Source organism: Coenobita brevimanus, chromosome 117, assembly GCF_032717465.1.
Source record: "Coenobita brevimanus isolate Jiangsu-jjx chromosome 117, ASM3271746v2, whole genome shotgun sequence".
Taxonomy (NCBI): domain Eukaryota; kingdom Metazoa; phylum Arthropoda; class Malacostraca; order Decapoda; family Coenobitidae; genus Coenobita; species Coenobita brevimanus.
The window spans coordinates 4880796-4898295 of NC_137070.1; the positions used below are offsets into that span (position 1 = coordinate 4880796).

General features: G+C 44.8%; 1 protein-coding gene across 1 annotated transcript in view; it reads right to left on the reverse strand.

Moving 5' to 3' along the window:
• The window catches only part of LOC145419175 (uncharacterized), a 22828-nt gene that overhangs the window by 1714 nt on the left and 3614 nt on the right, over window positions 1–17500 (reverse strand). The window contains exons 2-5 of the mRNA XM_080287414.1: window positions 14699–14867; window positions 11221–11457; window positions 5413–5540; window positions 1508–1696 (exon numbers count right to left, since the gene is read on the reverse strand). Coding sequence (XP_080143540.1) covers window positions 1508–1696; window positions 5413–5540; window positions 11221–11457; window positions 14699–14867 — 723 coding nt within the window. The remainder of the gene's footprint in view (window positions 1–1507; window positions 1697–5412; window positions 5541–11220; window positions 11458–14698; window positions 14868–17500) is intronic.

Sequence of the window (17500 nt, forward strand, 5' to 3'; positions counted from 1 at the left end):
AAATGACTGAAGGCTTTTGCATACTGTGATGGAGAGGTGGTGTCTTGATCTTGCTATAATGTAAGAATATGTTGTTCGGTGCATAATCAATGAGCGTGTAAATGTGTGACCTCACACATAAGCAGCACCGCTCACAATCATTTTTCCTTGTAATGTGTAATTCAGTCATTCGTTAGATGAATGGACTATGAAGGTGTGCTGTAATGACCAATCAGATAAAATATGATACAGTAAGTCATTATCATAGCTGATATAATAGCCACATTCGACAACAGTATGCATAAACTCTTTGCCTGTTGAGGTGACGGTATTTCAACCTCCTACCAACGAGGAAATACGCAACCGTTAACAGCGTGTCAACATCATCCTAATGTTTATTGGTCAGTGTCATGATGTGCATATGACAGGTAATCTTACTTGTAAATGGACGCAGATGTTAGGTAAATGCATTCCTCTTCAACCTATACGGATAATGGTATTAAGTGATAACCCTATGAAATGGAATTGCTGATATAAGGAGAGAGAGAGAGAGAGAGAGAAAGGCTTGTAAGTGACGTTTAATGTTGTAAGTGACGTTTAATGTTGTTAAGAATGCAAATATTTAGTACAATGCTAATGGATCTCAAAAACTAGTTAGGCAATTATTATCATTGGCGGGACGAATAACATAATCCCCCCCCCCTCCCGTCCGGTGCCTGCCCTGGCCTTCACTATTCCAAGCCCCCCCCCCCTTAAGTAGGTCTCCCACTGGCTCGATCAGTTGCAAGAAACTGGTCGCGTGGAATTGTTGCATGCCACAGGTTGCACGGACCAAGGCCAAATGAGTACAGTAAAATATATATTATTGTATTATGTATAATAGTATATATCTATATCATATCTATAATACCATATTATAAAATTAATATCGTCATATTTATTTGGCCTTGGTCAGCACGACCCGTGGCACACGACAGTTTTCCGTGCGACCAGTTTCATGCAACTGGCTGAGCTGATGAGAAAGCAGGCTTACTTCTGAGACATTTTTCTCCCCACCCATCATGTACATACGAACAAACAGATACACCGTTGCCAGCACCCGCTACCCACCTCTTGCGGCTAGGTGGCCCAGGTGGAAAGTTTGGCGACTGTACATGCATCACCCTAGGTCACCTAATGGCGGCTCTCCATGCTGCTTGATCTCTGGCAGCCTCCCTATTCGCCGCCTTATCCCTAATCCCAGCTCTTTCTCGGTCTGCCTCTCACTACCACAGCCCCAACGTTCACACTTCTCACCCTCCACACCCAATTGTCATCCTCCACGCTGCTTGATCTCTGGCAGCCTCCCTATTCAGCGCCTTATCCCTGGGGTCACACTCTATGACCTCATCCCAGGTCTTTTTGGTCTACCTCTCACAACCCTAATCCCGATGTTCACCTCTCTCTCTCGACCTATCTATCTATGTATCTATCTATCTATCAACCAATGTCTCTCTCTCTCTCTCTCTCTCTCTTTCTCTCGACCTACTTGGGTTAGGCGGTGGGTAGGGCTGTGCAGGGTAGGCAGGCTGTGGTGGGTACCCAGGCTGTGGAGGGTAGGCAGGCTGTGGTGGGTAGGCAGGCTGTGGGGGGTAGCCTGGCTGTGGGGGGTACACCGGCTGAGCCACGTAGACCGGCTGGTTCTGGAGCGGCTGCATCACGGCTGTGTCAGGCGGGGCTGCGGAGAATGAGAACTGGAATTAGACCCTACGCTATGGTTACCACCCAGCGTTGTAATGGTTTCGTACAGTACCCCTCCTAATACTACCCATATATGTACAGTACCCCTCCTAACACTACCCAATGCCCAGACTATATGCGAAGTACCCTTATGCTATGGTTACCACCCAGCGTAGTAATGGTTTCGTACAGTACCCCTCCTAATACTACCCTCAAGTACGTCAATTTCATGCCTTAGGGAGGGGGGGGTGAGTTGCGGGGAGGGTAGTCAAATGATGGGTGACAGAGCGACTTGGAGGCGTTTTGTCTGTGGCCACGCTTCGCGGGATTAGGGCGTCGGGCTATAGATAGATAGATAGATTCCTTCCTTTCTGACCTGCCTTCGCTCATGTCTCTCTCTGAAAAGCCTTCGTCTTTCTCTTATGTCTATTTTCTCTCTCAAAATCCTTCCTTTCTCTCCACAATTCCTTCCTTTCAACCCTACTTCACTCAAGCCTTCTTCCTTCCTTTCTGACCTGCCTTCATTCATTCCTCTCCCTGAAAATCCTTCGTTTCGCTATTTTCTCTCTCAAAATCCTTCCTTTCTCTCCACAATTCCTTCCTTTCAACCCTACTTCACTCATGCCTTCTTCCTTCCTTTCTGACCTGCCTTCATTCATTCAGTTTGTTCCTTCATTCGTAACTCTCCCCACATCCAAGCCCTTTTCGATTCTTTTCCATTCCTGTGAATTTAAACGACTACCCACTGAAGCACAGACAGCGTATTTCACATCTTATCCGACCCCAGGCTGGCCATACATTCATTATCGCTCGAACAGCCAACAGAAATGGGTTTGACGCGGTGCATCCTGTTAGCATTGGCACACCACAACACCAAAACACATTATTTGCGCGACTTCTGACCAGGCGCACACTGCTCCCTTTCCTCTGGCACACACTGCTCCCTTTCCTCTGGCACACACTTGCTTCCTTTCCTCAGGCACACACTTGTCTCTTTCCTCTGGCACACACTTGTCTCTTTCCTCTGGCACACACTTGTCTCTTTCCTCTGGCACACACTGCACCCTTTCCTCTGGCACACACTTGCACCCTTTCCTCTGGCACACACTTGCATCCTTTCCTCTGGCACACACTTGCATCCTTTCCTCTGGCACACACTCGCATCCTTTCCTCTGGCACACACTCGCTCCCTTTCCTCTGGCACACACTTGTCTCTTTCCTCTGGCACACACTTGTCTCTTTCCTCTGGCACACACTTGTCTCTTTCCTCTGGCACACACTTGTCTCTTTCCTCTGGCACACACTTCCTCCCTTTCCTCAGGCACACACTACAGCCATTCCTGAGTCCCTGTTGATGTTTGAACTGGAAGACCTGACCCTCAGATGTCCTGAAGTCGTGTGCGCTGTGTAGGCGTGTACGCTTCTCGACTACAGCCATCACCGCGGTCCCACGTACAAGCACATCGGCACGTGTTGCTGAAGGGACTGGTCAGTGATGGCGTGGCGGGGCTCGAACATCACTAAGGCAGACTGTCCAATGATTTCCTGACGTCATACAAGGTTCAACGAGCCAAGTCAACTTAATGAGGAATATGTGAAGCTGCCAGCCCTTGTCCACGCTTCTTCTCCCGCGTCAAAACCCTCCTGTTGTGTTTCCTGGGCGAGGCTGCGGCCAACACACACACACACACCACCACAGAGGAGAATTAACCCCTACACGCTGGGGGTTTTGTGATTTAGAAAAAAATGCCATTACTTCCCACCCTAATATCTGCCGAACTACAACAGCTGGAGGAAAAATTGAAGATATATAAGAATCAACAACTCTTCTTCTTTCAAATGGCAGTATCCCAACGTGTCCACCTGGTCCCGTTGATGAGTAAGGATAAGTTGAAGCTCAAAGGGTGGCGAGAACACGCTTGTGGCTACACACATCAACTGGTGCGCAGGCCTGCAGGACATACAGCAGCACCACAAACACTAAAACAGCAGCTGCCATTGCTAAGCCTCAGCCAAACACACCCACACGCGGGGAGACAAACGTGGGAACTGAGATGCGGCTGGGGAGTGTACAGCGTTGCCACATCTCAACCCACGCATGGCTACGAGCATGCAAGCAAAAGGTGGAACAGCGACCCACAAACAGAAGGGTCGTTTTTCCAGGAATCACACGCGGCAAAAACACTGGATCCACGAACAGCATAGGCCTAAGGAGTGGCCGAGTGATCCAGACAGCCTAATGAACGGATACGAGGCATATTGCGGGGAGACTTTATCTAGATCTATCTATCTATCTATCTATCTATTGCCAGACGCCTCAATCCCATTTGGGGTGGCCACAAACAAATCGCCTCCAAGTCGCCCTGTCCCCCGCCATTTCACTGCCCTGCTCCCAACTCACACCCCCCTCTCTCATATACCTCTCCACCCCATGTTAAAACCTCAGATATTCCGATGTAACTATATTTACGTTCGAGTTCTGTGGTCGGAGGCAGCTATAGAAAGAATTTGTTTTTTTGGAGGCACGGAAATCGATTATTATTATAGTTATTATTATTATTATTATTATTACTATTATTTTTCCTTTATTATTATTATTATTATTATTATTATTATTATTATTATTATTTCTATCATTCCTATTCTTATTATTATTACTAGATATTATTATTACCTAGATAGATAGATAGATAGATAGACACTCACGGTTATGCACCACACCCCTGTTCCGCTGCTCGTACAGAACGCGGAACAGACTTTGATAGACAGATAGATAGACAGTGAGTGAGAAAGACACCAAGATAGATAGATAGACAGATAGATAGATAGATACTCACGGTTATGCACCACACCCCTGTTCCGCTGCTCGTACAGAACACGGAACAGACTTTGCTAGACAGATAGATAGACAGTGAGTGAGAAAGACACCTAGATAGATAGATAGATAGATAGACACTCACGGTTATGCACCACACCCCTGTTCCGCTGCTCGTACAGAAGGCAGAACAGACTTTGATAGACAGATAGATAGACAGTGAGTGAGAGAGACACCTAGATAGATAGATAGATAGATAGACACTCACGGTTATGCACCACACCCCTGTTCCGCTGCTCGTACAGAACGCGGAACAGACTTTGATAGACAGATAGATAGACAGTGAGTGAGAAAGACACCTAGATAGATAGATAGACAGATAGATAGATAGACACTCACGGTTATGCACCACACCCCTGTTCCGCTGCTCGTACAGAACGCGGAACAGACTTTGATAGACAGATAGATAGACAGTGAGTGAGAAAGACACCAAGATAGATAGATAGACAGATAGATAGATAGATACTCACGGTTATGCACCACACCCCTGTTCCGCTGCTCGTACAGAACGCAGAACAGACTTTGATAGACAGATAGATAGACAGTGCGTGAGAGAGACACCTAGATAGATAGATAGATAGATAGACACTCACGGTTATGCACCACACCCCTGTTCCGCTGCTCGTACAGAATGCGGAACAGACTTTGATAGACAGATAGATAGACAGTGAGTGAGAAAGACACCTAGATAGATAGATAGATAGATAGACACTCACGGTTATGCACCACACCCCTGTTCCGCTGCTCGTACAGAACGCGGAACAGACTTTGATAGACAGATAGATAGACAGTGAGTGAGAGAGACACCTAGATAGATAGATAGATAGATAGACACTCACGGTTATGCACCACACCCCTGTTACGCCTCTTGTACAGGATGCAGAACGGACAACAGCAGCAGCACACCACACACAGCACAACGATGCCTATGATTAGTGCCACTACTACCCCTAGGATCACTGGAAGCCTGGAAAAAAGATTATTATTATTATTATTATTATTATTATTATTGCTGTTATTATTATTATTATTATTGTTATTATTATTATTATTATTATTGTTGTTATTATTATTATTATTATTGCTGTTATTATTATTATTATTATTGTTATTATTATTATTATTATTGCTGTTATTATTATTATTATTATTGTTATTATTATTATTATTATTATTGCTTTTATTACTATTATTATTATTGCTGTTATTATTATTATTATTGCTGTTATTATTATTATTATTATTATTATTATTATTATTATTCCTATTATTATCATCATCATCATCATCATCATCACCATCATCATCATCATCATCATCACCATCATCATCATCATCAATAAACGCTCCAACATGCATGCATTGGCCTTGGTCACCTAATGGCGGCTCTCCATGCTGCTTGATCTCTGGCAGCATCCCTGGGGTCACACTCAATCATTCGTATCATATATAAACGCTCCAAGATGCTCCCCACGCTGCTCGATCTCTGGCAGCGCTGTCATGCACTGTTATTTTGCGAGCGGTGTTCTGATTCACATGTAAACACAGGGCGGCCATTTTGGTTCAAACACATGACTGCTGGTGATTCATTCTTGACTCTTGAAAAAATGTCAGCGATCATTATAGTGCATCTCTCTCTCTCTCTCTCTCTCAATCTATCTATCTGTCTGTCTGTCTGTCTATCTATCTATCTATCACTCAACTAAAATAGGACAAGAAATCATAGTGAAGGAAGAAGCAGGCAACACTACATCAGGTGAGTGGATGGTGGTGAGAAACAGGAAGAGAGGAGGACTGACACAGAATGACAGAGGTGAAAGAAGTAGGCAACACTACATCAGGTGAGTGGATGATGGTGAGAAATAGGAAGAGAGGAGGACAGGCACAGAAAAAGAATGATAAAGGCTAAGGAAGAAGTAGGCAGCACTACATCAAGTGAGTGGATGATGGTGAGAAATAGGAAGAGAGGAGGACAGGCACAGAAAAAGAATGATAAAGGCTAAGGAAGAAGTAGGCAGCACTACATCAAGTGAGTGGATGATGGTGAGAAATAGGAAGAGAGGAGGACAGGCACAGAAAAAGAATGATAAAGGCTAAGGAAGAAGTAGGCAGCACTACATCAAGTGAGTGGATGGTGGTGAGAAATAGGAAGAGAGGAGGACAGGCACAGAAAAAGAATGATAAAGGCTAAGGAAGAAGTAGGCAGCACTACATCAAGTGAGTGGATGATGGTGAGAAATAGGAAGAGAGGAGGACAGGCACAGAAAGAATGATAAAGGCTAAGGAAGAAGTAGGCAGCACTACATCAAGTGAGTGGATGATGGTGAGAAATAGGAAGAGAGGAGGACAGGCACAGAAAAAGAATGATAAAGGCTAAGGAAGAAGTAGGCAGCACTACATCAAGTGAGTGGATGATGGTGAGAAATAGGAAGAGAGGAGGACAGGCACAGAAAAAGAATGATAAAGGCTAAGGAAGAAGTAGGCAGCACTACATCAAGTGAGTGGATGATGGTGAGAAATAGGAAGAGAGGAGGACAGGCACAGAAAAAGAATGATAAAGGCTAAGGAAGAAGTAGGCAGCACTACATCAAGTGAGTGGATGATGGTGAGAAATAGGAAGAGAGGAGGACAGGCACAGAAAAAGAATGATAAAGGCTAAGGAAGAAGTAGGCAGCACTACATCAAGTGAGTGGATGATGGTGAGAAATAGGAAGAGAGGAGGACAGGCACAGAAAAAGAATGATAAAGGCTAAGGAAGAAGTAGGCAGCACTACATCAAGTGAGTGGATGGTGGTGAGAAATAAGAAGAGAAGGACTGACACCATACTCTGCATAAATAACGTACAAGTGTTAACCAGCCATATCCAAAAATAAATCACTAAGGAAAAGGTGTTAGGGAGCTTTATTAACTGATAAGAATATATGACCTAATCTTAACACACTTTCTCGATGCAGTATCCTAAGTGGTTTATTTTATAGCAATGAGAGGAGAGAAGCAGTTAACAGTCTATCTACCTATCTATCTATTGCCAGATGCCTTAATCCTGTAAGGGGTGGCCACAAACAAATCACCTCCATGTCACCCTGAGAATGAGAGGAGAGAAGCCAAGCAGTTAACAATCTATCTATCTATCTATCTATTGCCAGATGCCTTAATCCTGTAAGGGGTGGCCACAAACAAATCACCTCCATGTCCCCCTGAGAATGAGGGAAGCCAAGCAGTTAACAGTCAAATGAGGTAATTTCTTGATGCATGCTCCTAAGTGGTTTAATTCAGAGTGATGAGAGTGCAAGCAGAGGAGTAACAGTTGAACAGGAAATTTCTCGATGCAGGATTTTTAGTGGTTTATTCTATGGCCATGAGGGGAGGGAAGTGAAGGATGTTGCAGTCGAACAAGGTCATTCCTCGATGCATTACTGTCAGTGGTTTATTTTAGGTCCATGAGAGTGCAAGTGACCCAGACAGCAAGGTCCAACCAGGTCATTTCTCGATGCAGGATTTTCAGTGGTTTATTCTAGGTCCATGAGAGGATACAGCAGTCAAACAAGGTCATTCCTCGATGCATTACAGTCAGTGGTTTATTCTAGTGTGATGAGAAAAGGCACCCAGAGAGCACAGTCGTATGCAAGAATAAATCAATAAGGAAGAGGTGTTAGGGAGCTTCTTTAACCCTTCTTTAGCCCTTATATTAACAGTCTTTCTCGACGCATGATACCCAGTGGTTTATTCTATTGCAGAGAGGACAGAAACCAAGCATTAACAGTCAAATGAGGTAATTTCTCGATGCATGATCCTTAGTGGTTTATTCTATGGCAATGAGAGCAGACAGCCACCAAGATAGCACAGTCAGACCAGGCCATTTCTCGATGCATGATCCTTAGTGGTTTATTCTATGGCAATGAGAGCAGAGAAGGCAAGCACAGTCATATCCAAAAATAAATCACTAAGGAAGAGGTGTTAGGGAGCTTCTGTAAACCCTTAACAGTCTTTCTCGACGCATGATACTCAGTGGTTTATTTCAGTGAGACAAGGCAAGAAGATAGCAGGCAAACAAGGTCATTCCTCGACGCATTACTGTCAGTGGTTTATTCTAGTGCGATGAGAGTGCAAGGGATCCAGATGGCAGTCACACCAGGTCATTTCTCGACGCTTGATACTCAGTGGTTTATTCTAACAGTGATGAGGGCAGACAAGAGGAGGAGGTGGCAGTCGAACGTCATTACTCGATGCATTACAGTCAGTGGTTTATTTTATGGGGAGGTAACTTCTCAACACATGATCTTCAGTGGTTTATTCTGGAGCAATGAGAGCAGAACTAGGCCTTGTTAATCACCGTGTCTTGATGCATTACTGTCAGTGGTTTATTCTAGTGAGATGAGAGTGCAAGGGATCCAGATGGCAGTCACACCAGGTCATTTCTCGATGCTTGATACTCAGTGGTTTATTCTACAGCGATGAGGGCAGACAAGCAGTCGAACAAGGTCAGTTCTCGAATCATACTCCTCGGTGGTTTATTCTATAGCGATGAGAGGAAAGAAGCAAAGGGGAGCCGTCTAACGAGGTCATTTCTCGATGCATTACAGTCAGTGGTTTATTCTATGGTGATGACAGGGGAGAAGGCAAGCAGGTAAGAGTCAGATGAGGTCATTTCTCGACGCACATTCCTCAGTGGTTTATTCTACAGTGATGAGAGGAGACAGGCCAGGAAATAGCAGTGGAACAAGGTCATTTCTCGACGCTTGATACTCAGTGGTTTATTCTAGAGCAATGAGAGCAGATATAGCAGATGAATCACTTTGTCTTGATGCATTATTATCAGTGGTTTATTCTAGAGCGAAGGAGGAAGCAATCGAACAAGGTCAATTCTCGATGCATTACAGTCAGTGGTTTATCTTACGGCGATGAGAGGAGAGAGGCAGGCAGTTAATGGCTGAATAAGGTAATTTCTCGACACACAATCCTCAGTGGTTCATTTTAGTGCTTTGAGAGGGGAGTCAGACGAGGTAATTTCTCGACGCTTGATACTCAGTGGTTTATTTTACAGCAAAGAGGGCAGACATGCAAAGGAGACAGCAGTGGAACAAGGTCACTTCTCGACGCAGGATCCTCAGTGGTTTATTCTAGAGCAATGAGAACAGAAATAGCAGATGAATCACCTTGTCTTGATGCATTATAATCAGTGGTTTATTCTAGAGCAATGAGAGCAGAAATAGCAGATGAATCACCTTGTCTTGATGCATTATAATCAGTGGTTTATTCTACAGCAATGAGAGCAGAAATAGCAGATGAATCACCTTGTCTTGATGCATTATAATCAGTGGTTTATTCTACAGGAGTGAGAGCAGGAATAGCATATGAATCACCTTGTCTTGATGCATTATAATCAGTGGTTTATTCTAGAGCAATGGGTGCAGGAATAGCAGATGAATCACCTTGTCTTGATGCATTATTATCAGTGGTTTATTCTACAGCAATGAGAGCAGAAATAGCAGATGAATCACCTTGTCTTGATGCATTATTATCAGTGGTTTATTCTAGAGCAATGAGAGCAGAAAGAGCAGATGAATCACCTTGTCTTGATGCATTATTATCAGTGGTTTATTCTAGAGCAATGAGAGCAGAAATAGCAGATGAATCACCTTGTCTTGATGCATTATTATCAGTGGTTTATTCTACAGCAATGAGTGCAGAAATAGCAGATGAATCACCTTGTCTTGATGCATTATTATCAGTGGTTTATTCTACAGCGATGACAGGAGAGAAGCGAAGGAGGAAGCAATCGAACAAGGTCAATTCTTGATGCATTACAGTCAGTGGTTTATTCTATGGCGATGAGAGGAGAGAGGCAGGCAGTTACTGGCTGAATAAGGTAATTTCTCGACGCACAATCCTCAGTGGTTTATCTTAGTGCTCTGAGAGGGGAGAAGGCAAGCAGGTAAGAGTCAGGTGAGGTAATTTCTCGACGCACAATCCTCAGTGGTTTATTCTACAGCAGAGAGGGCAGACATGCGAAGGAGAGAGTAGTCGAACGAGGTCAGTTCTTGATGCATAATCCTCAGTGGTTTATTCTAGAGCAATGAGAGCAGAAATAGCAGTGGAACAAGGTTATTCCTCGATGCAGGATCCTCAGTGGTTTATTCTAGAGCAATGAGAGCAGAAATAGCAGTGGAACAAGGTTATTCCTCGATGCAGGATCCTCAGTGGTTTATTCTAGAGCAATGAGAGCAGAGAGAGCAGTGGAACAAGGTTATTCCTCGATGCAGGATCCTCAGTGGTTTATTCTAGAGCAATGAGAGCAGAAATAGCAGTGGAACCAGGTCAGTTCTTGATGCAGGATCCTCAGTGGTTTATTCTAGAGCAATGAGAGCAGAAATAGCAGTGGAACAAGGTTATTCCTCGATGCAGGATCCTCAGTGGTTTATTCTAGAGCAATGAGAGCAGAGAGAGCAGTGGAACAAGGTTATTCCTCGATGCAGGATCCTCAGTGGTTTATTCTAGAGCAATGAGAGCAGAGAGAGCAGTGGAACAAGGTCACTCCTCGATGCAGGATCCTCAGTGGTTTATTCTAGAGCAATGAGAGCAGTGGAACCAGGCCAATCACCTCACACGAGGTCATTAAGGTCAAACGAGGTCACCAATCACTTACGACTTAACGGCCTTGTCCACCGCCTTCTCCTTGACCTTGCTCACGACCTTTTCCCCGATCTTTCCCTTAACGCCTTTCACTTTCTCCTTAACCTTGTCCGAGGATAGTGTACCATTCAGCTTTGTCTTCGCGTGATCGACTGCCTTCCGAACGCCTTCTCTCACTCCCTCTCTCTCATCGACACTCTCAGGCACGATTGGGGTCGGGTCAACTTGGGTCAAAGCCTGGGGTACGCGCCTGCTGGGAAATTGACCTAGCTTTACTATCACTATCTCTACTATCTCTCACTCTATCTTCACTATCTCTCTCTCTCTCTCTACTATCTCTCACTCTATCTTCACTATCTCTCTCTCTCTCTACTATCTCTCACTCTATCTTCACTATCTCTCTCTCTCTCTCTACTATCTCTCACTCTATCTTCACTATCTCTCTCTCTCTCTCTACTATCTCTCACTCTATCTTCACTACCTCTCTCTCTCTCTACTATCTCTCACTCTATCTTCACTATCTCTCTCTCTCTCTACTATCTCTCACTCTATCTTCACTATATATCTCTCTCTCTCTACTATCTCTCTCTCCCTACTATCTCTCACTCTATCTTCACTATCTCTAAGTCTCTCTCACTATTCCTTTAGTATTTCCGGCATTCTCATTACTTATCGAAGCTCCCTAACACCTCTTCCATAGTGATTTATTCTGGGATATGGCTGGTTAATATCCTATGGTACTTTATATGGAGAGAATGGAGAAAGACTGACTAAGAGGGTGTATGGAGGAAGGGAGAGGGAGGGGTAGACCGAGGATGAGGTGGAGGGATGGAGTTGAGAGGTATATGAGGGAGGGGGGGGGTGAGTTGGGGGGAGGGTAGTCAAATGGTGGGTGACAGAGTGACTTGGAGGCGTTTTGTCTGTGGCCACCCTTTGCGGGATTAGGGCGTCGGGCTATAGATAGATAGATAGATAGACAGACAGAAGAGGACAGTAAGGTGTAACAAACAAAATAAATCACATAGGAAAAGGTGTTAGGGCACTTCTTTAACAGAGAAGAACACACACACACACACACACACACACACACACACACACACACACACACACACACACACCAAATATTAAACAGAAAAACATGCAAGAGAGAGAGAGAGAGAGAGAGAAAGAAAGAGAGAGAGAGAGAGAGAGAGAGAGTGAGAGAGAGAGAGAGTCCATTTCTCCTACAATATTTCAGCAATTTGTTCAAGATTAGATCTGCAACACATCAACATCGTGCAACATTTAAGCACCTTGCACAAACCATACACTATTCTCGTCACTTGCAACATTTCCACAGCCTGCAACGAGGCCACCAATTCTTCCCTTAACAACCTTGGCATTTATCGTGCAACATTTTAGCACCTTGCCCATTTCAGACACTATTCTCGTCACTTGCAACATCTCCACAGCTTGCAACATCAGCCACCTTGAACTTACATCACATCAACAGCCTCGTCATTCATCGTGCAACATTTTAGCAACTTGCACAGGTCATTCTCGTCACTTGCAACGCGTCCGCAGCTTGCAACGACAACCACCTCGTTCTTACGTTACATCAATAGCCTTGTCTTTCATCCTGCCCTTCACTCGGCCAATCATCCCATCAACGCTGTCTCCTATACGCGTCTTGATCCTGTTTATCGCCTCGTTTAGCTTGCTCGTTAGACCGGCCTCGTTCACCATCGTTACCTTCCTACAGTGTACATTTTAGCATTACATTACACTACTGTACAAGCTATCTACCTATCTACCTACTGTACACCATGAGGCAGGTAAGGCAGAGACGCCTCCTCAGGATCCTTACAGCCTGACACACTGGACTGGTTTCTCTCAGGTGCGGTGTTAGGCAGGGCTTTCCAAAACAGCCCAGTTATACCAGCGTTATAAATCCGCCAGTCCTGTAGGCTGCCTCCCCTTTAATCTTCCATAGTTCCTCTACAAACGGCTGGGCACTAACAGCGTCAGCAGTGCACCTCTCACGCACAATGTTCGTGTCCGTAATGTCACCTACTAAATCACTAGCCACAAAGTCCTTGCTTCCACGTTCCTCAGCAGGCCTCAGCGCTGCATTCCTCACCTCAGGCCCCCCCACAGAGGTCCCTGGGCTCCTCCCTGCTCGTATCACCTGTACACCAAATCGTCTCATTTCTAAAAGTTCAGATTTTACAGAGACCACCTTTCCGACCTTTAGTACCCACCTGTACTTGCAATGTACTGTGTGTGTGTAATGCTCCCTGTGCTGTTGTGTTGTTGTAATGATGTACATGTGTAACGCTGCCTGTGCTGTTGTGTTGTTGTAATGCCTGACTGTGTGCCTGTGTAAAGTGGGGTGAAATGGCGCACTTTGGGCGTGCGTCCAGAACCAAATTGCATTTTTCCCGTCGGTTTAGTTATGTGGAGAGGATGGAGGGTGAAAGACTGACGAGGAGAGTGTATGTGAGTGAGGTGGAGGGGGGACAGGGAGGGGGAGGCCAAGGATGAGATGGAGGGATGGGGTGGAGAGGTATATGAGGGAGGGGGGTGTGAGCTGGGGGGATGGAGGGTGAGAGACTGATGAGGAGAGTGTATGTGAGTGAGGTGGAGGGGGGGAGAGGGAGGGGGAGGCCAAGGATGAGATGGAGGGAGGGGGAGGCCGAGGATGAGATGGAGGGATGGGGTGGAGAGGTATATGAGAGAGGGAGGTGTGAGCTGGGGGGATGGAGGGTGAGAGACTGATAAGGAGAGTGTATGTGAGTGAGGTGGAGGGGGGGAGAGGGAGGGGGAGGCCAAGGATGAGATGGAGGGATGGGGTGGAGAGGTATATGAGAGAGGGGTGTGTGAGTTGGGAGCGGGGCAGTGAAATGGCGGGGGACAGGGCGACGTGGAGGCGATTTGTTTGTGGCCACCCTGTACGGGATTAAGGCGTCTGGCAATAGATAGATAGATAGATAGACATTGAAGTATAAATGCTGCATTAATTCCTAGGACAGATAGATATAGAGATAGACACAGTGAGAATATATAAACAGATACTTAACTGTAAATATCGTCAAATCCACAATATATCTTTCGTCAGGTGATAGACGGATAGACGGAGGGATAGATAGATAGATAGACAGATAGATAAACTCCCTAGGCCTATTACTTGTCCGCAATGTCCCCCAGGAACGCCTCATCAAACCCAGTGGATCAGAAATAGCGGTTAACATCAAATCCACAGCAATTAAATCTTTCGTCAGGTGATAGACGGATAGATGGAGGGATAGATAGATAGATAGACAGATAGATAAACTCCCTAGGCCTCTTACTTGTTGGCAATGTCCTCCAGGAACTCCTCGTCAAAGCCAGTAGCACAGAAATGGCGTTAACATCAAATCCACAGCAATTATCACTCTCGTTAGGTCATAAATAGATAGACAGGAGGATAGATAGATAGATAGACAGATAGATAAACTCCCTAGGCCTCTTACTTGTCCGCAATGTCCTCCAGGAACTCCTCGTCAAAGCCAGTAGCGCAGCAGTAGCGGTTATCGTCAAAACCGCAACAATAAATCTCATCCGGTTTGTCGCCTTCCTCTGGGCAAGAAAAATATCGAGTCCGACCAAAGATATTTTCCGAACTGCACATCAACGCCAGACCTGCAGTGGTGGTGGGAGAATTGTAGTAGTAGTAGTAGTAGTAGTAGTAGTACTAGTAGTAGGAGGGAGGAGGAGGAGGAGGAGGAGGAGGAGGAGGGAAAGGGGTAGCAGTGGTGGTGGTGGTAGAATTGTAGTAGTAGTAGTAGTAGTAGTAGTTGTAGTAGTAGCAGTAGTATGTCCTGTGAATGGATAAGAGAGAGAGAGAGAGAGAGAATTATGGCCGCATATTATCTGAAAAATAATAGTATTAATAGTAATAACAATAATAATAATAATAATAATAATAATAATAATAATAATCCATCCATCATTCAATCCTATGTTGCCCCATGAGGAGCATAGGGGCCTGGGGCTAGGCAAGTTGGTCCTGACATTTAAGATGAGTGAATAATAATACTGTAATAATAATAATAATAATAATAATAATAATAGTGATAATAATAATAATAATAGTAATAATAATAATAACGCTACTACTACTACTACTACTACTAATAATAACAACTACTATCATCATCATCATCATTCAGGGAGGGGGGGGTATGTCCAGGTGGCTCCCCTAGCACCATCTGCCACTAAATAATATACAGCAATCCAGCACCACCTGTCCTCGCTCAGGTGTATTCCCACCCACCCCGCCCACCCCACCCTATCAACACGCGCATGAGCCACCCACAGCTGGTCTCTCTCCCGGCAGGTTGCGTGTCTGCCACTCCTGGACCTGCGACCTAATCTCAACGCAGCAACAACGCTTCCACTGAACTGCGACCTGTCCGTACACAACAACGCTTAGACATCCAACAGCGCTAATACAAGACCATTTCCTTAGCAAGATGGCTTCCCTTCTGCTTTGGGTGTCACGTCAACATTTCCGTATACATCAGCTGTCGGCCCTAATGAGTATAACTCAAACGCTGGGTGGTAACCATATAACCAAACCATACGTGCTCCCTACGTGTCAACAAGTGGGTTGGTGGAGGGTTAGTGCCCCTCCATGTAAAACAACTAACTCAGAGTCAAATGGCCACCCCATACGGGATTATGGCGTCTGGCAATAGACAGATAGATAGATAGATTAAACAAGATGATATATTTACGTAATTTGTACCAAAAGTGAAGAACCTTGCCCAGCAGACCACCATCAACTGCAAGTGCCCAATACCTTCCTATATTGCACACTTGCACTCATCAGCTGGTGACTGTCAGGCGAGGAACTTGGCTTAATGTAGGGGACATCTATATTAGAAATAGATCAGTAGGAGGAGGAACTATTTAAAATATGTCAACTGTCAACCCTAATTAATATTACAATATATACATATTTACCGTTGATAAACACCATAACCACACAGTACAAGAGTCACATCACTCTGATCAGTCCGGTCTCTCTCAAGAAAGCCATCAATTTATCAGTCATAACAATGTCCCCATCACCCAGGATGGTGGAAAGGGTGAAGGGGACGTCTGCTGCGCCGCAGTAATTTATAAGTGAAGCACGTTCACGAATAAATCGCCGACAGCGCAGGATGATATGACTGATAGATAACACCGCATCACAGATGTCACAGTGCGGTAGGAAGCGTCTTTCCATATATGGTTTCATATGTGTTAAAATGGTGGCATTGAGACGTAGCCGTGCCAACACTTTTTCTTCCAGGCGACTGGGGCGGTTGGCAGTGTCCCAGTCGCCCAGGTACGGCTTACAAGTTGGAATATTTAGTCTGGTCCACTGACCTTGCCACAGAAGATTTATTGATTTCTTTCCGAGAGATAGACTCGACCGTAGATCACGAGGAACGTCCCAAGTCTCCTCGAGCTCCACAGCCGACTTTGCAAGTAAGTCAGCCTTCTCATTGCCGTAGATACGACAATGACCAGGCACCCAGATCAGCGTGAATGACTTGTTGCATGAATGACACTTATTAACGATGCGGCCCTGGATCTCGTGAGAGTCCGTAGTGCAAGATGCAATTGCCTGAAGGGCTGATTTTGAATCTGAAAATATGACAAATGAGTCATGCCTAGAATTGAGAGCATAGTCTATGGCTTTGTCAATAGCAAAAAGTTCTGAAGTAAACACAGATGTATGAGTCAGCAACCGATACCTGAGGGCACATTCAGTCGACCACACACTTGCACCCACACATTCACTCAACCTGGAGCCGTCGGTGTACAAGTGGTGGTAGAATTAACATGTAAAGTTAAGGATACGTTTCCGAGCCTTGGGTTTCCCTCCACCAAGTCCTAAACCCACCCAAATGTGCCCAAAAACAAGTGTAAAGCCAGTCTAAATGGCCTAACAGCTGTCAAAGGAAGCTAACCTGAGCTTAACACCTGTAAATAACTCACTAGAACCAACAAATAACATCTGAAAATCATCAAATATAAGTCTGGAAAAAATCAAGCTTAGTAAACTGTACCCCAAATGACAATGTTCACCCCACCTATGGCTAAAACACATTAATCTAAGTCTAAAAACAGTTTATAAATCCACCTAAACACCAAAATGACAATGTTCACCCCACCTATGGCTAAAACACATTAATCTAAGTCTAAAAACAGTTTATAAATCCACCTAAACACCAAAATGACAATGTTCACCCCACCTATGGCTAAAACACATTAATCTAAGT